Source organism: Branchiostoma lanceolatum, chromosome 7 (genome assembly GCF_035083965.1).
Source record: "Branchiostoma lanceolatum isolate klBraLanc5 chromosome 7, klBraLanc5.hap2, whole genome shotgun sequence".
In the NCBI taxonomy this organism is placed as follows: Eukaryota; Metazoa; Chordata; class Leptocardii; order Amphioxiformes; family Branchiostomatidae; genus Branchiostoma; species Branchiostoma lanceolatum.
Genome location: NC_089728.1, coordinates 23,892,240 through 23,913,892, shown reverse-complemented (window position 1 = coordinate 23,913,892; position 21,653 = coordinate 23,892,240). Strand labels below are relative to the sequence as shown.

Genomic DNA, 21,653 nt, shown 5'->3' with positions numbered 1-21,653 from the left:
AATTCTGCCGGTAAAGATCCCGAGCGGAGTTTCTGTCGACAAAGACCACGATTGGGATATCTGTCAGCAATAAGTTTTAGTTTTAGTTTTTAAGTTACAGTTTAAAGTGACCAATACACTTCCCATCGGGAGTACGTGCAGGATCTAGGATGACGTACTAGTAATTAGCATAAACTGGCGAATCCTTATTGATGCCAGATTGGAGTCTGTACCCGCATATTGCTTTCCATCTATCAGAATTCCCTATGTTCAGCTTGCTCTTCATAGGGGCATATAAAGGTTAATGTGCAGGAAGGGTAGCATCACTATTTTAAACAGTATGAATATCGCAATCATTTAACGTATTCACAAAGACCCGAATGGCTATTGGGTTTTGCGACTTGAATTCACAATAGAATGAAACAACAGTATGATCCAATACTATGTCGCATTGTGCATAAATATATATATATATTTGCAGCAAATATCACAGTCCCAACTAACTCACCTATGTTAAAGTCAAAAATGTTCTTAACAACGAGGCCGAATTCTGCTCCAATCATGTCTGTACCGATACGCCTCTGCCAGTCTATTCCTGGTAATTTCAAGTAAAACTTGATTCCCTGAAAAAAATGACATAAATGCAATATTTATAGATACATATCATATTTCAAATACACATGTACTTAAAGACGCCTTTTACATTGGCTTAAAAGGCTTGCATATATTATATCCTTGATTATGTACAAAATGACAATAGGATGTTTGGTTTGTCTCTACTACTACAGAGAAAGAATGGATAGACAAGAATGCCCATATTCTCAGATAAGTGTAAATTATAAAATAAATAGAGACCATGCCTTAAGACTGAGATGCTGGTTGTCTTTGTCACTTTCATGCGACGTTTATGTAATATCTTCGTTGAATCCTTTGTTTACTACTAAAGTCTTGTCATTTTGTATATTTTCATCGAATGGCTTTGTCCATAATGATATTTCCTTCACGAAGCGTGATATATATTGCATGCCGTAAATCCAGAGAATATTGAACTCCAGTTAAGTTTTTTTTAAACATTAAGTTAATCATGAAAGTAGCAAACTTTTGCGGTAGGTAGCAGAAGAATGCTTACATCTAATATTCTTTCCACGCCTCTGCGCTGCCGAAGGTGCGAATCTCTTGACATAGCATACGTCCTTCCAATCAGATCATCAAGGTAGTGGCCGATGTTGATAGACCTGTGAAAAGACCAAGTCATAATCAGTTTCCGTCCACGTATAAACCCCATCTCTGTAGTTTTTGGCACCCATCGCAGGCGAATTAGCAATGTCATACATGTCCAAAGTCTATATGACTTAGACATAAGGAATTAAGAGCGATTACAAAAATAATTTACCCATTTGCCATGTTCTGTTTTATCTTCAGAAGGTTGAGCGCTTTGGGGTGTCTTTGGTACTGAACGGCAGCGTGATAGCGGACATGCTCCTCCTCATCAAACAGCGCGCTGTCCAGGAGCAGACTGGCGGCCTGGGGGAAATGGAGTTTATTGTTGTACCAAGAAACATGATATTATCAACGACTATTCAGGTTTAACGTAGATGACAAGAATATCAAATATGTCAGGTAATCAACAAGATAGCAATGAAAAAAGCAATTGTAATGTGACCCACATCCCTAAAGGGACCTCGGGTATAATCTCGGACTGCTCGTGCAACTAAACGGCAGCCTCGCCACGGCACGCAATTTTGGCCAATAACACCGCGTCACCCCTACTTCTGGATAGAACAAGATAGCAACGCCCATGCAAATATACAACCGGAAGATTACATGTAAGTCATATCAGGAAATTTATTTTTCAACATTGAAAACTGCCTTCCTACATGCCTTAGTGCCTTGGCCAGTGAATGGCCCCTTGCTCCCCCCTTGCTCATTGATAATTATCTCTAATAAATTAAAAAAGCTAAATAGCTGCTAATTCTTAGATCTCAACCAACAAAGAACGGGGAGAATGTCAGTAGAATGCTGCACTGTCAATAACATTTAAAGCAGGACATCTTCTTAGTTTAAAAATTTAGAATATATAGATATATGCATATACACGTATGTGCAAGAGCTAATGTAATGATTGACCATGTTTGTTATAGGATGAGAGTGTGCATGGCTACGCTAAATCAACTGTATGCTGATTATTGCCTCACCTCATGGTGGTCATATTTCCTGATGGCGGACAACGCGCTTCTCCGCAGCAGTGGTGGGCTGTCGGTGTTGTTCACGTAGGACAGGAGGTGGTCAAACGAGCTGTCAAACTCAGCATTCCCGAGGGACTCCAGGAGAGTAGCTTTATGATTGTAATGTTTGTTCAGTTCTTCCGCGGCCAAGGTGGATCGCAGATGCCGGTGATGCCAGGGGTCTACAATTAACAGGAAGGTAGAGGATACACGTATGTACGCTTTCAAATTAGAGTTGAATTATTAGCGAACGATGTTCTTTTTCACATTTTGTTAAATATCCCTATATCAGTTACCAACCTCCTGCAAAGATTAATTCTACGGTGATGTTGCGTATATTCTATACTGTAGGGCATTCACTTACCATGGATCCCTAAACTGTCCTCGAGTTTTCTGACAAGGTTTATCGCTTTCTCCTTGTCGGTTTCCTTCAGTCGGTCGGCAACAACTCCGAGGATGAGAACAGCGGTGTTGTGGACTATCCATTCATCCTTAGGGTCTACGTTTGTGTACAAAATGTTTAAAATAAGTGATCCAAGAAAACATATTAGTTGTATTATGACACAGATATGGCCAATACATATAGCATTTGTATTCGATATCGTCTCTAAAAGGATACTTTATATCATGCAATATTTGGATTGTTTGAAAATTGTATAAATTTTGTAATACCAGTTGATCAAAATCAATCACCGTGGTGATAACGTTTTTGTAACCTACGTCGCTTATATAAGATATGCATTTACTAGAACATTTCTGATACCTTGGTCAATTTATACAATCGGAGGCTGACAGACATAGAAAGGATGGGCCAGAACAAAGCGGATTGGCGGAGTATGGTAGCGAGACGCAAAAGACGAATTCATCCTGACGCAGGTCATTCATCCACGAGGAGACTTGATTATGTATCAAGTAAGTAATGATATTTGTTTTTTGTTTGGTACCTTAATTTTACTAGAAAAATTAGTATGATAATCACACAAAGCTTAGCTGCGCTGCCTACCTTCAAATTCAATTTCTCTTATGAAGCACAATTCCTCCAGAGCTCTTACGAAATCCTGAAAATCATATGATACTAGGTTATGGACAAAATGTGTGCAACTAACTTATAACCACGCCGTCAGTTGTACTTGGAAAAATAGTGAATCTGTCAATAAAGGAATCAAATGTTTGAATAATAGTAGATACAAAAACGTTTGAGTTGTTTAAGTGAAGTGCCAGATTTCCTACGAAAAGGACACGAAACAGCTAAGGAAGAAGTACATTTACCTTGACAGGCGGTGTGGTCATGCTCACAAAACTGATCAGCATCCGCTGTATGAGTTTCGCTGAGGCTCCCCTAACCTGTAGAACAGTTTTGGTAAGGAGCCGCTGTGCAGCCTCGCTACCAAGGCTGCCGAGGGCGTCCACCATGATGTTGCAGTTTTCCTCTTCGATAGAGTCTGAGTAGTTGACCTTGACATGCTCATGCACTAGAACGCCAAGGTCATTTTCCGACAATCGGTCCATCAGGGCGATAAGCTGAACAAAGCATTGCCGCCTTTGCATTGATTCTGAAATCGGAAGGCCAGGTAGAATGCTTTTTTCTTTATTTGAACCTACGTTCGTGCCTTGTCCTTTTGGTAACAACTTCTGTTTTCTTTACAGAATATTGGCGTTTAAGATACATGTTTTACATCATCCCAAAAAGTTTCAACCTTTTCCAGCCCTAGTACTGTCCTATAGATAACATGGTTAATTTGGCACTATATCAAACAAAAACAATTGGCATTATGTTACCGAGGTCATGTCTGCTTCAATTAAAGAAAGGTTATAATCTATTGCTAGCATTCTTTGAATATAAGGGGTCACAACCAAAATACTCATTACAAGATCTGTCAAACCTAATCCAAACACTAACTTTACTCTTGAGCAACTTTAGCTTCAACCGTCACTAGCTTCTAAAGTACATATTGAGCATACCTTCTCTTTTACGGTGATTCCTCACACATGTCAAGTTCCCGATGAGGGCATCTTTCGCTTGCACAAGGCCAAGCTCTGGTGGCTTCGGCTAAAAGATATTAAACAATATATGCATATCCAGGGATTACTCAGTCTTCATTTTACCAACGTAAGTATTATCTCAGAAAAATATAAGGAAAGAATTGCTCTCACATGAGTGATGATGATAGACCCATTGGTGAGATTGTAGGGTGGGGTCACATTGTCAGCAAACGGCTTCATGCCTACAAGGGTCATCCTACTGGAGGAGTTTGCATGCATGATGGGAAGATCTGAAACAATCGCAGAAATATTAAAAAAAATGATAGTGGAGTTTTCGTCCTTAGTAGACAACTTTTTTTTGAACATGCTATTGTATCATTTAGATAAAACTTATCTTCCTTTCCACCATGGTGCATATTTACATTTGTAGATCGATATCGATATATAGAGAAATATATAGATCTTTCTAAGAGTAGACATAGATTTACTGGCAGATAGATAGCTATAGATGGAAAAAATATAGATGTTTATTTATTTATTTATTTATTTATTTATCTATTTATTTATTTATCTATTTATCTATCTATCTATCTATCTATCTATCTATCTATCTATCTATCTATCTATCTATCTATCTATCTATTTATTTATTTATTTATTTATTTATTTATTTATTTATTTATTTATTTATTTATTTATTTATGCCAGGGGCCCATATTGAAAATAGGAACAACAGAGACAATATAAAAACATCTACATATAACAACAACAACGACAAAAATATTGCATCAAGTAGTGTAGAAACGAGATGGCGGTAGGACTAGTCGACAATAGTAGGGCCAATGACTGCTAAGTGAAAAAAATCTGAGAATTACATAGCAGTTGGATTATACCGTTGCCAGACGCAAGGAGACGAGTTAAGAGTTAGTAGTACTCCTAGGCTGAGACATTAACATCTCAAAAGCGTCATGGTAAGTCACCCGGAGTTTCTGCATATGTGAATAGATCCATTTAATTTAATGCAAGTTTAGTGTAGAAAGTCTAGTCTAGAAAGTCCTTATATAATAGACTAGAAAGGCAACATTTGCAAAAATTGACTTCCAAAATCACCCCTGTGCAAAATACTCTGCTCAAAAGTAAGATATTGCCAAGTCATTCCTGACTGCAATGGAACTTGTGTCCCCTATGCAAGCATGGACTTTGAAAGGAAACCCAATGCATGGTAGACCATTCAGAAAGCATCTCTATTAAAAAAAAAGAACTTTTGTGTAATCGCCACAGTCCAAAATCAGATTTTTTTAAAATCTACCTCACGAAAATCATTACTGTAGCACTTGCAGAAAATTTGACCTCAAACTTTGAAGCTCCGCTGCAGTACCTTAGATACCCACTAGGAGGCCCATTATTTAACTTGACCTTCCTTTCTGCTAATCCTACACATCCACTAAATACTATGCGCAACCATAAACACCTTGTCGAGTTATGCTGTCCACATGCAAACGCACAAACATACACAGCTCGTTGCAGTGCTGTACAAAAACGCCAGGTGAACCATCTTCCAACTTGACTAACCGCTACTCACATACCAAAAATTATGAAGATCCATCCACAGTCCGTTCAGTTTTTTTGCCCACATACACATCCCGCTACTATACTGTAGGAAAGCTCCAGGTGGACCATTTTCGAGTTGACCTCCATTTCCACAACCGATACACACCTACCAAAATCATGACGATACGTCCAACGTTTCACGAGTTATGCCCTTGACATACATCCAGACTCACCCCATGCCTGGCGTAACTGATAACATCACTTTCTTGGCGAGAATGATAATTCAATTAGTCGGTCGCGCCACCTGCAAGACAATCAGGGAATCAAGCCACACGCCCGGTGGGGCTAGGGGCCACTGACCTTTCGGTTGTGTTCTTTGCATTCGTTATTGTGAGAGCTTTTATTTTGAAAACCGGCCGTGAATAGGAACTTGCGTTACTTCGTGAAGAGCTCCTGGCGTCTCGTATAACGTTTTGAGTTGCACGAAATATTGCTGGATGTTCTTAGGAAGATGGCGGAACGTTCTGCGAAAGACTGTGGGACGTTCTGCTGAAGATAAAGGGACGTCTTCCTATTTTGTCCAGAAGAAGTAAATTTCTGTCCGGGGATAGATGGACGGGTCCTAGACACAGCAGTCGGATAATTGCTTGATTTTCCAAGCATGCACTGCAAACATACACAGACATATATGAAATTATCAGACTCGCAGTCATATTCGTTTGAGTTGCGGCATCAACTCTCCACGGCCGCGGCAGGAATTTGCGGTATTCTGTGTAAGTTTTGTTCCTATTTTATCCAGAGAATATCCTCAAACAGCTTCAGATTGGAGATACAATGAGATTATGAAAACACCTCCTCATCGGCTGTACCAATAAATAAATTAGCTGTACCAGAGTTGACCATTCAGGACATCAGTTATACTACATGTCGCGCGCCTATTGGTTGCTGCTGTCCATCATACGCCCCACTGATAATAACTCATCAAAATCATCAAATATAATCCCAAAATTAATCATTTGAAGTCGTGTTTGGCAAAAATAATAATGGGGTAAACATCCAATGCACAACTACATCAAATGGCAGGTTCTTAGGTTTTAATACCACGGCACCGGAGGCCAAAATGTGAAAAATATGTTTAAAATAATTTACCCAAAAAAAACGTTGCTAAATGGATAAAATTTGGAAACGGTCAAAGTTTCTGGACAACACCTCCTCACTTTCACCGGTTACTAAACGAAAATCTGTATTTACTTTATATAGATTATGAAACAAAAATCTGGATACAGATGATAAGGAGGTGAATTCCAAGATGGTTCGAAAGAAAACAAAGTTTAGGCAACGTTTATTTGATAATAAGTCATTTAGCCCCAGTTGTGTTTTTTTTTAGTACAAGACCTACAGACAGTTTTCAAGTTTCATCCAGCTGCTTGAATAATTCTTACCTTGCGCATCTATAAGAACGGTAGCAGCGCTTGGGAACGAAGAATGTAAAGGAACAAAGGCAACGAAAATGAAAAGAGTGGATAATGGAAGTCAAGGAATAGGCAAAGTGAGAGTGTAGGTAGCCATACTGTGTCGCATCCGTATGCTTAAACTTACCAAATGGGTCTCCTTGTAACTGTCGATGTTTATCTGGATCTCCCGGTAGACCAGCCCTTGGGTTGAACCTACGGACGAATTTACGAATAAACTAAGTTCCAAGACACAATACATTCGCCAAATGATTTTAACCTTAAAGTTTATGACTGATGTATCATAAGTGTTTCACATTGCTTATGCAAAAAAGGCCTCATTTCTAAAGACTATATTACTACTTGATTATGTTCTCAAAATTAAGAAATGACACAACAGCAGGGCGCACAGATTTAACCAACTACAAAGGAGTCTCAAGCGTACGATCACTAGTAACAAGATAATTCAATAACTGAGTTACATATGGTATAAATGATTTCTGGAAACAATTAGTATTACAAACTGGTAATTGGAGATAACATCTGTTACGAAGGTTGTGCGATGTTGTTTCAGAAACCACAGGAGGTTTCTGATCTGTCAAATACTGCCGAGCTTGGCCATTCAAACTTTTATAAAATAAAACAAGAGAATTAACATATCGATGATCAGGTAAATTTTCCCAGCCTAGCTCGTGTAAAAAAGAATAATACGATGATCCCCTTACAGCACCAGATACTGTAAGAGAACATTCAAACTGAACCCACTCAATAAGTCGGGAATCAGAAACTGTAACAATTGTGCCATACAACATCAGCATGTTCTAACGAAGGTCGAATAAATGACGTAAAAATAACTCAACTTAAATCTAAAACTGTTGAATTCCGAAATCTTTTTTAGAAACCTTCGCAACAGTTTGTGTAATACGTTCACCCCAGGACATAGTGGACGTCAAAGTGATACCTATATTGATTATTCACAGATTTGATGCAAGTGTTTCCGAGAAAAAGAGGTGGAAGGACAGGGGAATTACGTTTCCTTGAAAAACACAATTCTTTGGTTTTAGATGGATTGAGTTCCATCAACCAAGTGTTGGCCCAAGATAAAATGATGTACAGATCAGATTTGAGTCTTGGAGATGTAAGGATGTAGTTTTTGACAATCAGAGAACTGTCATCTGCAAAGAAGAAGAGTTGAGTTGACAAACCATCCACCATATCGTTAATATAAATCAGAAAAAGTAAGGGGCATAAAAGATAACTTTGCGGCACACCTGCGCTAATATCAATCTAATTAGAATATTGTCCATCAACAACAACACGTTGCACCCTGCCATGGAGATAGCTTTGAAACCAATTATATAGTGGTCCTTCCACCCCGTTTTCTTTTAAACTTAAACATTAGGCCTGTATGCCACATTTTATTAAAAGCACGAGAAACAAATTTGTGCCTGGTCTGGCTGACAGCGTACGAGATGAAATTGATCACAATGGGGGCGTACGCCGGCCGTCAGAACCATTGCGGTGGGGTAGGGGGTGAGCCGGAAAATATTCAACGGAAGTCAGCTTCACACCACTTGCAAATGCCACGAGTATGGAATTTCCGTTATTTACCACTGTGGAATCATAGTCTTTTTCTTTAATTGTGCAAATTATGTCTTCATTTGCTTAATTTTCATTTATCGATGTTCCTCTTTCTCTTAGCTACATATGTCACATGTATGAATAGTGGGTTTATAACATTTTTTTTATTAATTATGTAGATTACATTCCGATTGGCATAATTACCAGCAAATTATGACAAGCATCAAGTAAGCTATCCACATACAGAAACTTGGCGCAAATTTGTCCCTGTGGACTGACGGGTTCGGGGTGGTACCTCTCGGTATTCTATTCACACGTTTACCTCACGGTTATTGTTACCGGGTCTCGCTTTGATTTTATGTCCAAGTTAAAATTATTCGGGGTCACGGTCGGGCCAAAACGAAGACCGGCAGTCACCGGGTGTCCCACTTGGCCACGTAGTGGTCTCGCCCGAAAGTGCAAGAAAAACTTCAACTACCCGGCAGGGCCACTTTGGGACCTACATGTAAGCTTTACTCTCTACTCCCAAAGCTATCTACCGCTCAAAAATCTCCACCGTCGCATGTCCGAAACACAACATATCAAAACCGGAAGTTCCTTTGCCGTAAATTACAAGTCGCCAGGGGACCAAAAACAATGATAATCATATTACCCCTTCGTAGTTTCTCTGGGAGCAGTGAAGGCTTCATCAACGAAAACTGTACGTGCGATTCCCAACTCCGAGCTATATGCTATTTCCTGCAAAGACAATATGTATATTAATTGTCAACAACGACCTCATTGGTTTTAGATATGTAAGTCTAAACCACAAACTAACGAACTTAAAACTAAAAACTAAATGGAGATAACCAAAACACAAAAGGTTGAACAATCTACACTGAAGACATTTCTAAGCACATGTAATTTTATTAACATTAATTCCTGCAAAGAAAATATGTATTATAATTGTCAACAATGACCTCATAGGTTTTAAATATGTAAGTCCAAACCACTAACTAACGAACTTAAAACTAAAAACTGAAAACACAAAAGGTTGAACAATCTACACTGAATAAATTTCTAAGCACATGTAATTTGATTAAAGTTAATATTAGCTTGACAATTTAATAAAACTTCAATGATTAAGTGGCCTAAATGTCATCAGTAATTGTGCCATATTTCAGGAAGAAAACAGAAATACCTTCTCATGTTTAACTTTTGCGTTCTCCACGACGTGTCCATGTTTGGTCCTGTGAAACACCAGTCCTTCAGGTGTGGGGTTGACTCTGTATGTCGATGGATGGTCTCCTGTCAAAAACAGGTGCATGGAACGTGCATCATCTTCAAGGTAAATATGATTAAACCTTTTGACAAACATTTAATCATTACACACAACGTACAAAAATTGCTACGGGGAGCTTTCGAGACGAACTCTGTCTCTTCGTCAACCCGGTGTTGCTATGAGGTCTCGTCTTGGTTAAACCTGTATAGCTAATTTCAAATTGATTGAATTGGATTTTACCCCTAAAATATATCAACATACCTTTATGCCCGGTTTCATTCAGTTGGTACAGCCAAATCCGTCCTTCTTCAAGAACCTTTGAAATACATGTAGAGCCATGATGACCTTAGTCCTAAAAATCTGTAAGACTTGGGTATTCTTGTTAGGATTTTACACGTAAGTGCTGAAACTATATTATGTCAATAAACTATGCAGCAAATAGCCAACTTAAAATAGTGCAGTCCATTCACTGGCGCCGTGTGTCGCTTGTATGCTACACACAAGTTCACTCGTTTGCTCATATGTGATTAAATCCTGCCAAGCTGGTCATAGGTTATTAATAAGCAAATACAAGTGATACTGAGGTGGAAAACAACAGACCTTGTCACTTGCATGGAGCCTTGCAGACAGCGTTCCCACCAGCGCCTTTTTTATGTTGAGCACCTCGAGGTCTTCGTGAGTCGGATAGAAGACTTCAGTAACCTCCCCATGGCGCGAGATCAGGAACGAAAACCTGAAGGTAAAAAAGTACTCTCTGTGGCATCGATAATCATAGAGTACACAATTGTGGATAGGACATCAGGCTGTCGAAGACGCTATGTCGTATTAGTGATAAGATGTGCTGGAAAGCAAACCTTAGAACTGTTCACTACGTCACGAATTTAAAATGATTTTGTACGTTACTATTAAAACACCATTTTATCATTAGTTATCATTCATATTCTAATCTAACATCTTAAACATGTGTTCAGCCACGCCAAGTCCAAAGTTCCCTGAGCTTATGTCATTCATTTGATACCGCTCCGATCTATGAGTGAGATATCTGTTAAACCATTGTGTGCAAGTATCATGTAGCACCAAAGGAGATATAACTTAAAGGCTTAACATACCCACCATCTAGAAATGTCCCAATGTCTTGAGTGGTCATTCCTCCCTAAAAGAGAATAACAACAGGGCAGTGTTTCCAAAAGAGACTCCCACATGCCTGCCCATTTGAAAACTAGATCTTGAAAAGTGATTGTCACAACGAGTCAGCCTCGGTCTCTAATTCGCAGCGACTGAACAGGTAGATGATTAAGATTAACAGTGACTCAATATATGAAGGGAAGTAGCAAACATTAATGAGATTACAAAACATTGAATGACTACGTCTATAAATGTAATGATGTAATGACGCTCACCATTTGCATGTTGAGAGAACCTCTCAATGTGCAGCTGACAGAGATGACCATCCGCAGAAACATTCAACACTCGCACGTGCACCTGTGGAGATAAAGTCATCCTGGATTTGAACAAAAGGAAAAGAAATATTGGCGCTTACTTATAAAAGTTATATTCACTGTTGTTAATTTGAAAAGATTGGACTTAATCTATTAATTACAGAATATTGGCTTCTTTTTAATGTTTACACTTATGATCTTCTTAATTGTATACAGTCATGTAAGGTGGCTATGTGTGCGGATGATGCCATTTTTTTGTACTTTTCACATCGTAGCATACAAACAATACAGGAGAAAATCAGAAATTACACTACCCTAATGTAGTATTTCATCGCCAACAGACTCGTTTAAGATCCTTTGAAATTTATGTACATCAATGCTGGTTCACACTGTCCACACTGTTCCACTGGCCAGCACTTGTAACACTATACACCAGCTGACATGGAACTGCATCAAGGCGTTGTCATACACAATGCCGACTTGTGGAACCACGTTCTTCATGTTACGAAGAAACTGTCTCAAACAATAAGCATTATGACGTGTCTAAAACCATACTTGACAAATTCTACTGTCAATCTATGGTACAATCTTCATCCCCACATTCAATACCACAAAACTGTGAGGGAATTGATGCATAGACAAACCTCAAAAGCTACAAAATATAGCAGTCAGAGTAGTATTATAGGTGCAACCGTTACACCCGTTACAGTACACAGAAGGTAATCACAGATGAACAAATAAATGAACGATTTGTAATCCAGGGATTGAGCAGTACCCTTATTGCAGACCCGTGGGGTGTGATTCATGGTGAGAATCACGCCTTAATAAAGGCATTGACAACCCCAGGGGCGGGGTGTTATGTGTAAAAGACCACATCCTTGTGAATACGAATATCAACAAATTTGTAAAAATCATTCACAGATGAACAAATAAATGAACTATCTAAATTCCAGGGATTCAGTAGTGATTCAGTAGTGCCCCTTCATTCAGACCCTTGGCGTGTGAATGATGCCCTAAGTATTGGATGTCATGGGGAAATTGCTGAAGTTCCAAGTCAAGTTTTAGGTGAACACAATAGAAGAGGAATTATGTTGCTTAAGGTGGAAATTGATGAAAAACTATTCACACACACGCTACAAACATTACTTTCAAGATCACACCTAGATTTCCTAAGAGCGTCCAATATTTCTGAAACCGCTTTTTCAGATGTTAAGGACAGGTTTCCATGGTAATACCCAAGCAAACCTACCGGTGGCAATGACAATGCCCACTGACAAGCAGTATTGATATAGTATGATCTTTTATAACATGTATGCCTTATGTTTTACTTTATGTTTGTACCTCGGCTTTGTTGTCAACATGCAATTAGCCTACGGGCATGAATATGAAATAAACTTCTTCTTCTATTAATCTTCTATGATTAGATGATCTTCTATCATTTCTATGACATGCCAAGACCTTACTAAATGTTGTAAGGATCCATTCATGATTGGTTAATGTATACTTTTAACATACGCGTATATTGTGAAAATCACACGGTTTCAAAAACGGCATCTCCTGTGCACGTACTGTTACGGTGGAGTATTTTTCCACTTGTCACCAAATAAAGTACTCCGATCTTCAAGATTTTTTTTTTAAACACGGAGATTTTCTTATGGTTCCAGGTAAGCAACCGACCTTGACCCATGTCATAGATTCCTAATGCCCGTTTTGTGTACTTGGCCAGACTTCAGTGCAATAAAGTTCTTTTTATAACCCATTATTGATTTGATTTGATTTGATTCCTATGTAAAATGTTAAATCACCGATAATTGGTGTCCCTATCATCATGGTACCTGTACTGATAAGGTGAAAATTACAATAAACGGGCATTACCCTTCATCACTCATTTACAAAGGTTAAATTAGCCACAATAAATGCTTAGAGGAGAACAAAGCAGAAACTCAGGAGACACACAAAATGCCATAAAAGACGTCAACTCCGTCTAAGTTATGTAATCTTACGTACACAATACAATCTCAAAACTTCTAATCCAGGTAAAGATTAGCAAGGAAATAAATTTCGTCGATGACTAACATTTTTGTGTGTATCTTAGCAGCAAGTAATGACCGTTTAAGGCCAAACCTCGAACCCCTTATCCAATGAGGTTTTAACAATGTTGTTGCCGCACGGTCCTCGTTAAACCCGGTGATTCTATATTGTAACGCAAGTTCACCATTATCCCTGACGTTTTCTAGAAATATTCAATTAAAACAAACCTGGCAAAGCAATAAACCATTTCTTTATATTTACATGTCAATCTTAGAGATACCTTTGTCATTTATGCTATACATGTTAAGTCTTTTTTTTCTATTCCTGTGCAATATTGCAATTGGAAACAGCCGTCCGTCGAGTTCAGAACGACTGCGTTCTAGGGCGGGCGTGGTCGTTCTCTTCGCCGTAAACTCGGAAGAGAACTAAGTTTCCTGTCACAAACTGGACAGACATGTTATAGGATAGTCGTGCGCACGTCACGGCTGGGTGTTTATTAGCTCCATGGTATTGTTACAGATGACAGGTTAAAGCTGTAGCATCAAGCAATCAAAAGTACAATATCACATCCGACAGTCAGTGGCACGAAGGCCCAACCAAATGAATGCCAATATCTAAGATTTCAGGAACTACGGGATTACGGGGTAACTGTTTACGCCACGAATAGACAATATAAGCTGTTTACTGAACTGAGTAATAAACTGTAAACATAAAGTGATAGAAATAAACGATAGATAACAAAAACTGATTACAGTGTTCGACAAACGATGGACGGATACCATAGTAAAACAGTGTACATCGATCACGTAACTGGGATAACATTCTCAGAAAGATCACACAAAGAGGTACGTCATTGGTACGCAGGCCGGGCAGGAAGAGTACAGTGACATAAAGGATCTCCAGCAGTGTGGTGAATACATTTAGCGCAAAACCATAAATGTTACTGAAGAGGAATATAAACTGTTTACAATATCGAAATAACTGTTTACAATATCGAGTTGGGGGACGAGCGGCCACAAAACCATAACTGTTTACTGAAGAGGAATATAAACTGTTTACATTATCGATATAAATTGTTTACGAGATCGAAATGGGGGACGAGCGGCCTGTAGGAGAAGAGGGGGGGTTAGGAGGGCACCCAACCGTACGCTAGAAGTGATAGCGACGAATCAGGTAGAGAGTGAGGACAAGTGGGGGTAAGGGCGATAGCCAATGGGGGAAGACATTAAGGATTAGGGGACATCCGTCCAATTTGCGAGCCGACAGGAAACGTGAATTATCTAGGGAGAGAAGATTCGTCATGATTACCTTTTATACAGTAGTTGTTGTTGGCTTTCTTGGCTTCAAGTGCTAAGGATATAAACTAGTTTAAGCAAAACAACATCACAACAAAACGGAGTGAAAGATAAGAAGTGCGAAATTGCATGTAGTAGTACTTTGGAAGTAAGATATCCGCTTATTGGTGCGTCAGTAAAACGTCACAAAAGGTCGACCCAGGCGCGACTGGTCCATGGATCTCGTGCATAGGCAACAGGATTTGGGGCGGTATCGACATGGTATAACTATTTTATACGGGTAATCATCAGTTTGAGGGGCGACTGATCTATAGGATACTGGTATCCTGCATGCATCCCACACTTCACCAAATGTAGTCGTTCTTGAAGTTCGCCGGACACTGCCTCAGGAGGAAAGGAAGAAGTAGCTGACTTGGTTCTCTGGAATCCCAAGCATGGGAAAAGGAGGCCAGGAAGGCCCACAACAACCTTGATGGACACACTCAAGAAAGACACTGGACTTGAAGTGGATAGTATGCTCCAGGCGATGAAGGACCGAAAGACTTGGGCTGCCATCTCGACTCGTGACTGGAAGGTCTCGACATAAGCAAGTAAGCAAGTCGTTCCTGGTGCAAGCCTCACAAGGTTCGCTGAAGCCAGTCCAGAAACAAGGACCAACCCGACAGCGCGAAAGAGCGTCTTGTGTTTGCTACATCATCTTAACACTGCAGTGAAAGAGAAGCTGTGTGCTAAACCTCTGGCATGTATACACGCCTTAGCAGTATTTTCAAATTTGTGAATTCAGGCTGGGATAAATTAAAGGAGACGACTATTTTGCGTCGGGAAGAACCTTCTTATTGTATTTGGGTCATGTTGAAAGTATTTTAAAAATCCCGCCGACTTAATTCCCCAGACAACCTTTGTATCTTCGTGTCTACACCGTTCTATGGCTATGAAGGTATAGATGTGGAGAATATAGCACCTTTTTAGAAAGGTCAACTCAATAGAGGTTGAGAGATATAATGGTTTTTAGTATGACAAGGTAAAAATATCATTAAGATATGTTTGACCTTAAGGCGACTCAATTTGCATTATAAAGGCGGATATCTATGCGTCTGACGTTATCTACAACAATACATACACTTGGGACGAGAAGACTGAATTTGCCGAATTTACATCTCACACACTCGTTGCCATGGTCGAGTGCGTTTTTAGGCCCCCTCTCACTGGGCTACGGCACTGCGGCGGCACTGCCACGGCAGATTTTTACGGCACCGTCGCGTTTCTTTCACCAATTTTCATGTGCACTCTCACTGACGTGCGGCGCATTTGCGTTTGAAGCCCATATGAGCAAGTTATTGAATGAACTTTATTGCTCGACAATCGTATATGGTACAATATATGGCACTAAATCAACAATACTGCAAGGCTAACCTATCCTACAATTTGTAGGATAGGTTAGCCTTGCAGTATTGCTACAATTATAAGTACAAAACATTATCGATAACAGTGTATGAATTACAATAAAGCCATGTATGGATTATTTTTTCCCTCGCTCTTAGGATAAAGTATAATGAAATTGACTTATGTAGGTGGTATAGGAGTTGGACATGACAACAATACATGGGACATATCGTTCTGCGTACCAGATAGGCTGAAGTTTGTCTTAGTAGTAATACTTTGCAATAGCGCATCTGTCTCTTTGCCATAAGTGGGACAGACCATGGCCATTACAAATTGAAATTTATCTTCAATATTTTCGTTACATGTGAGACACAATCTGTGAGTGCCTGGTGTGTTATGGTGTCGATCCTTTTCAACTTCTAAACAACGTGCGCTGATTCTCAGTGTAGTTATGCTTATTGATTTATTATGATTTGATGTGATATAGTCTTCCCTACCAAAGTGATTTTTGATTTTATAAAATGTGTGGAGTTTACTAATGTTTCTAAGTGGTTCCTTCCAGCCAGGGAGAAACGTGAGTTTCACACTTTCTTGAAATGTATATCCAAAACGGTTGGTATTAACGTTAACTGCGGGGCTAAGCCAAACATGTCTACATAATATGTCCTGAACGTGACTAGCCCAGTCATTTTCTTCTTCGAATGATGAAGTGTCGTATGTTTTTTTTTAATAATCCTGTTAGTAGGTAAATTACTTAATCTTAGCGAGAGTATCTAATCAACTATGTTTGACACTACTAGGTGCATAAATGTGAAAATTATGTGAATTTTCTGCAAAATTTCAAGAAAATGTGACATTATGTGAATCCAATCAAAAATATGTGAAACACAAAATGTGTTTTTTTTTCAAAATGTGAATCGCTAAATGTTATTATATGTGAAAAAATGTGACCGTTTGAAAAATGTGAAACCATTATGTGAAATCGCACAACCCTAAAACGTGACCAAAAAAAATGTGAATGTGAAATGTGAAAAAATGTGAAGAAATGTGAAGCGATTTTCCTCCGAAAACTGCAAGGAGTCAAATGTGAAATTATGTGAAATTCAAATCACATTTTTTCACATAATCGTGAGAATGTTATTTTATGTGAAAATGTTTCACATAATTTCACATTTGCCGGTGCCCTAGCTAATAATGTGATTTTATGTGAAACAAAATGTCCACCATACTTTGATTTCGCGCTCAAGAAATAATGCATCACCTTTCAAACTTTTCATCTCCAGCATCTACCGACGCTCTTGTAAATGCTATCAGAATTAATCTCTGGTATATTTACATTTTAAAATCATTATCAAGTATGTGCGAAGTGAGCTTGTGGCTGGATGAAGTACAGATTTCCGCTGTTGTTTGGCTTCTTAGCCCAGTGGGGCGCGGCCGGGCGTGATTGTAGCCCATGTAGGGAAGCACCTGTGTCAAAGGTCAAGTAGGGGGTGCCAGCAAAACATATAAAAATTATATTCTTTATTGAGATGCTTGTATTCTCGGTATTTTCTTGCTGAAATATAAAGGAAACAACATTTTTTCATTGTTGAAAAAATGGTCTAGAGCTGATTCTTTTTTTGTAACAAAATGTAATATGATCATTGTTAACGCGGTATTTGCGTTACTGTGCGGTATATCTGCAGCGATCGAGCGGGAAATAAACATTTTGCTTTGTTGAATTTTGATAGACAAACTTGTCTTTTGGGTGCATTTTGATGCAAGAGAGGCCCATTTTTAAGGCAATGATGGACAAGAGAGTCGGGTGAGTTGAGGAAGGACGGTATGGCCTGAAAACAAAATGTTTTAACGGCCCCTGTCGGAAGTCTAACTCTAACGTAAAAACAAACACATCGTGTCCACTCAAAATCGCCACGAAGGCATCCTACTGGCCCTGTCGCAAACTGTTGTACTTGTAGCCAAAAACTAGCCTCTACTAGGCTTCGCTGATCGCTGGGAAAATAGTAGAAATCGGCTATGTTAGGCCAAGCTCTCTTCGGGGAAGACTGGGATTTTTAAGGTCAGGGTTATCTTTGGATTTTTCACGTGGTAAAAATCTGATCGGCCACAACGATACACGGGGAACAATTAAACTCCGACCACGTAAAACTACTACCGGGTGCCAAATATTACCCCGGGGTAGACCGGATGTCAGGTCAATGGCTTCCTTGTGTAGGGTACTAAAATGGAACGAGCCCGAGGAATCAAACTAGAATCCTGCATATCGTCTGGTGCTTTAACACTGGTGTTTTAAAACACGTCCATCAAACTTGAATACAGGAACAAGTAACCTGGGAGTCCAGACACCGTAATCGGCGCGCCGAAGCTCTTCCGGACCACCCTCCCGCTCCCCCCCCCCCCGAAGACCGACCCCGCCCCACTCTCCGCTGTAAACCCAAGCTCCGAAATTTCTGTTTAGAAGTCTTTTTTTTTCAAATCCTCAACAAAATACCCGTTATTCAAAATGTGTTTACTAGAATGGTGCATATCTTGTTACATTAGAATATGGATTTTAAGGGGTGTTGGAGGTTATCCGGTTTAGATATCAACGCGGAACTATTAATTTTCCATTAAATGACCGCCCGACAGACATTTTCATAACGTGTATGAGATCAGCGCTATACATATTTTTGCGCGGATGTAAGTTAAAAAACGCTCTACAAGTAAACCACAAGCTTTGCTCTTATACTAGAATCCTGGATATCATGTAACGTTACAACAAGATTTCACCTCTTCCATTAGTGTCCCTAACACCAGAAAACAACACGGAATCATCAACTTTTCCATACGAGATGATTTACAATAGTTTGTCAGCGCGTGCACCCAGACTCTTTTAACTGTGCTGTCAATCTTCTATCTAGAAGCCTTTTTTTAATCCTATAAAGACACCCGTTACTCAAAATGAATAACTAGGATGCTGTATGTCTTGCCAGGATACAATATGTATTTCTACACGGAACTTTCAATTTTCCAATACAACACTGCCCAACAGACGTTTGACATGACGTGTATGGAATCCGCGCTGTATACCTTTCTCCCCTAATGTAAATTGTAGAAGTTCCACAAGTTGTCTGTAGCTTATATAATATCAAACTAGAATCCTGAAAATCATGTAATGTAACAACAAGACTTTATCACTTCTTACAGTGTCCCTAACACCAGATAACACTACGGAATTATCAACTTTCAATACGAGACGATTAACAATAGTTTGTCAGCGAGTGCATCCAAACTCTTTTAACCGTTCTGTGTAACTTTCTATTTAGAAGTCTTTTTTTTTCAAATCCTCCACAAAATATCCGTTATTCATAATGTGTTTACTAGAATGGTGTATATCATGTTACATTTGGATATGGATTTTCAGGGGTGATGGAGGTTCTCCGGTTTAGAAATTAAATCAACACGGAACTATCAATTTTCCATTAAAAGACCGCCCGACAGACCTGTTTCATACCGTGTATGTAATCAGCACTGTACATATTTTTGCGCGGATGTAAATTAAAAAACGCTCCACAAGTCAACCACAGGCTTTGCTCTTATAGTAGAATCCTGGATATCCTGGTAACAAGATATGTACAGTGTCCCTAACACCAGAAAACAACACGGAATTATCAACTTTCAATACGAGAGGCTGTGAGGCATGGACGTTACATGCCAGAGACATCCGCAAGATACAAGCCCTGGAGATGAAATGCTACAGGAAGATACTGCGTATCAGCTGGACTGAACACCGCACAAACGACTCTGTGTTAGAAGAGCTGGGAGTGGGAAGAACACTGCTTAACATCATAAAAAGGCGGAAACTTCAATATTTTGGGCATGTCACAAGAGCGGGCAACATCACCACCCACATACTGCAAGGAACGATCAATGGTAGGAGGAGCCGTGGGAGACCAAGAAGGAGGTGGGGGGACGACATCCGTGAATGGACAGGACTCTCACTAGCGGAGTGCACCCACAGAGCCAGAGACAGGAGAAAGTGGAGGAGGCTGATACAGGAGGCTACCATGGTCCCCGACCCTCAGGCATGAGGATGGGACTAGGTAAAGGTAAAGGTAAACAATAGTTTGTCAGTGAGTGCATCCCAACCGCTCTGTGTAACTTTCTATTTAGTAGTCTTTTTTTTCAACTCCTCCACAACATACCCGTTATTCAAAATGTGTTTACTAGAATGGTGTATATCTTGTTACATTAGAATATGGATTTTCAGGGGTGATGGAGGTTTTCCGGTAAAGAAATCAACACGGAACTATCAATTTTCCATTAAAAGACCGCCCGACAGACATCTTACATAACGTGTATGCAATCAGCGATGTACATATTTCTGCGCGGATGTAAATTGTAAAGCGCTCTAACGTCAAGCGCAGGCTATGATCTTATACTACATGTAGAATCCTGGATATCATGTTACGTTACAACAAGATTTCACCGCTTCCAATAGTATCCCTAACACCAGAAAACAACACGGAATTATAAACTTTTTAATATTACGAGACGATTTACAATAGTGTGTCAGTGCGTCCACCAAAACTCTTTTAACTGCGCTGTCAATCTTCTATCTAGAAGCCTTTTTTTAATCCTGTAAAAACACCCGTTAGTCAAACTGAATAACTAGGATGCAGTATATCTTGCCATGAAACAATAGGTGTTTCTAGCGTTTTAAAAGGTTCTCAGGTTTAGAAAACAACACGGAACTATTGATTTTCCAATAAAAGACCGCCCGACAGACATTTTTCATAAGATGTATGAAGTAAGCGCCGATATATCTCTGCCCAGATGTAAACTGTAAAACGCTATACAAGTCAACCGCAAGCTATGATCTCAAACTAGAATCCTAGATATCTTGTTACGTTCCAACATATCTTTCTCACTTCCTACAGTGTTCCTTACACCGGAAAACAACACGGAATTATCAACTTTTCAATGCGAGACGATTTACACTACTGTTTCAGCGGGTGCATCTATTACCTTTAGATTCAGAAGCCTTGTTTTCCAATCCCCCACGGAACACCCGTAAGCCAAAACGAAATACTAGGATGCTGCCTATCTTGTCATATTATAACGAGATTTTAGGGGTGTCGACGGTTTTCAGGTTTAAAAAACAACATGTACACGGAACTATTACTTTTACAATACAAGACTTCCCAACAGACGTTTGACATGACACTGTGCGAAAAGGGTCGATTTCCGGACGTTTCAATGATAGGATATTTCCGACAATATTACGTTTCCGACGATATTCAGACGTTTCTTGATCTCGATATCCTAAGTTTACGGATTAATATCTGGAGCCGGAAACGGGAACACATTTAATCGCAATATATCCGGATCCGAATATGTTAAAGTTTTGTTTCCGGATATTAGCCGAATATTCCGACTTTCCAGTAACGTATGCGGATTTTTTTTCAACGGAGAGACCGCGAATACGGATAAAT

General features: G+C 39.4%; 1 protein-coding gene across 3 annotated transcripts in view; it reads right to left on the bottom strand.

The window, feature by feature from the left end:
• The window catches only part of LOC136438250 (uncharacterized), a 118,513-nt gene that overhangs the window by 76,397 nt on the left and 20,463 nt on the right, over window positions 1-21,653 (bottom strand). For all 3 annotated transcript variants that reach the window (XM_066433014.1, XM_066433015.1, XM_066433016.1), the window contains exons 2-17: window positions 11,432-11,513; window positions 11,145-11,184; window positions 10,632-10,764; window positions 10,293-10,347; window positions 9,951-10,057; window positions 9,423-9,508; window positions 7,338-7,405; window positions 4,359-4,477; window positions 4,167-4,254; window positions 3,474-3,757; window positions 3,208-3,262; window positions 2,569-2,703; window positions 2,175-2,386; window positions 1,373-1,503; window positions 1,109-1,214; window positions 488-602 (exon numbers count right to left, since the gene is read on the bottom strand). In XM_066433014.1, the coding sequence (XP_066289111.1) occupies window positions 488-602; window positions 1,109-1,214; window positions 1,373-1,503; window positions 2,175-2,386; window positions 2,569-2,703; window positions 3,208-3,262; window positions 3,474-3,757; window positions 4,167-4,254; window positions 4,359-4,477; window positions 7,338-7,405; window positions 9,423-9,508; window positions 9,951-10,057; window positions 10,293-10,347; window positions 10,632-10,764; window positions 11,145-11,184; window positions 11,432-11,513 (1,816 nt within the window). The remainder of the gene's footprint in view (window positions 1-487; window positions 603-1,108; window positions 1,215-1,372; window positions 1,504-2,174; window positions 2,387-2,568; window positions 2,704-3,207; window positions 3,263-3,473; window positions 3,758-4,166; window positions 4,255-4,358; window positions 4,478-7,337; window positions 7,406-9,422; window positions 9,509-9,950; window positions 10,058-10,292; window positions 10,348-10,631; window positions 10,765-11,144; window positions 11,185-11,431; window positions 11,514-21,653) is intronic.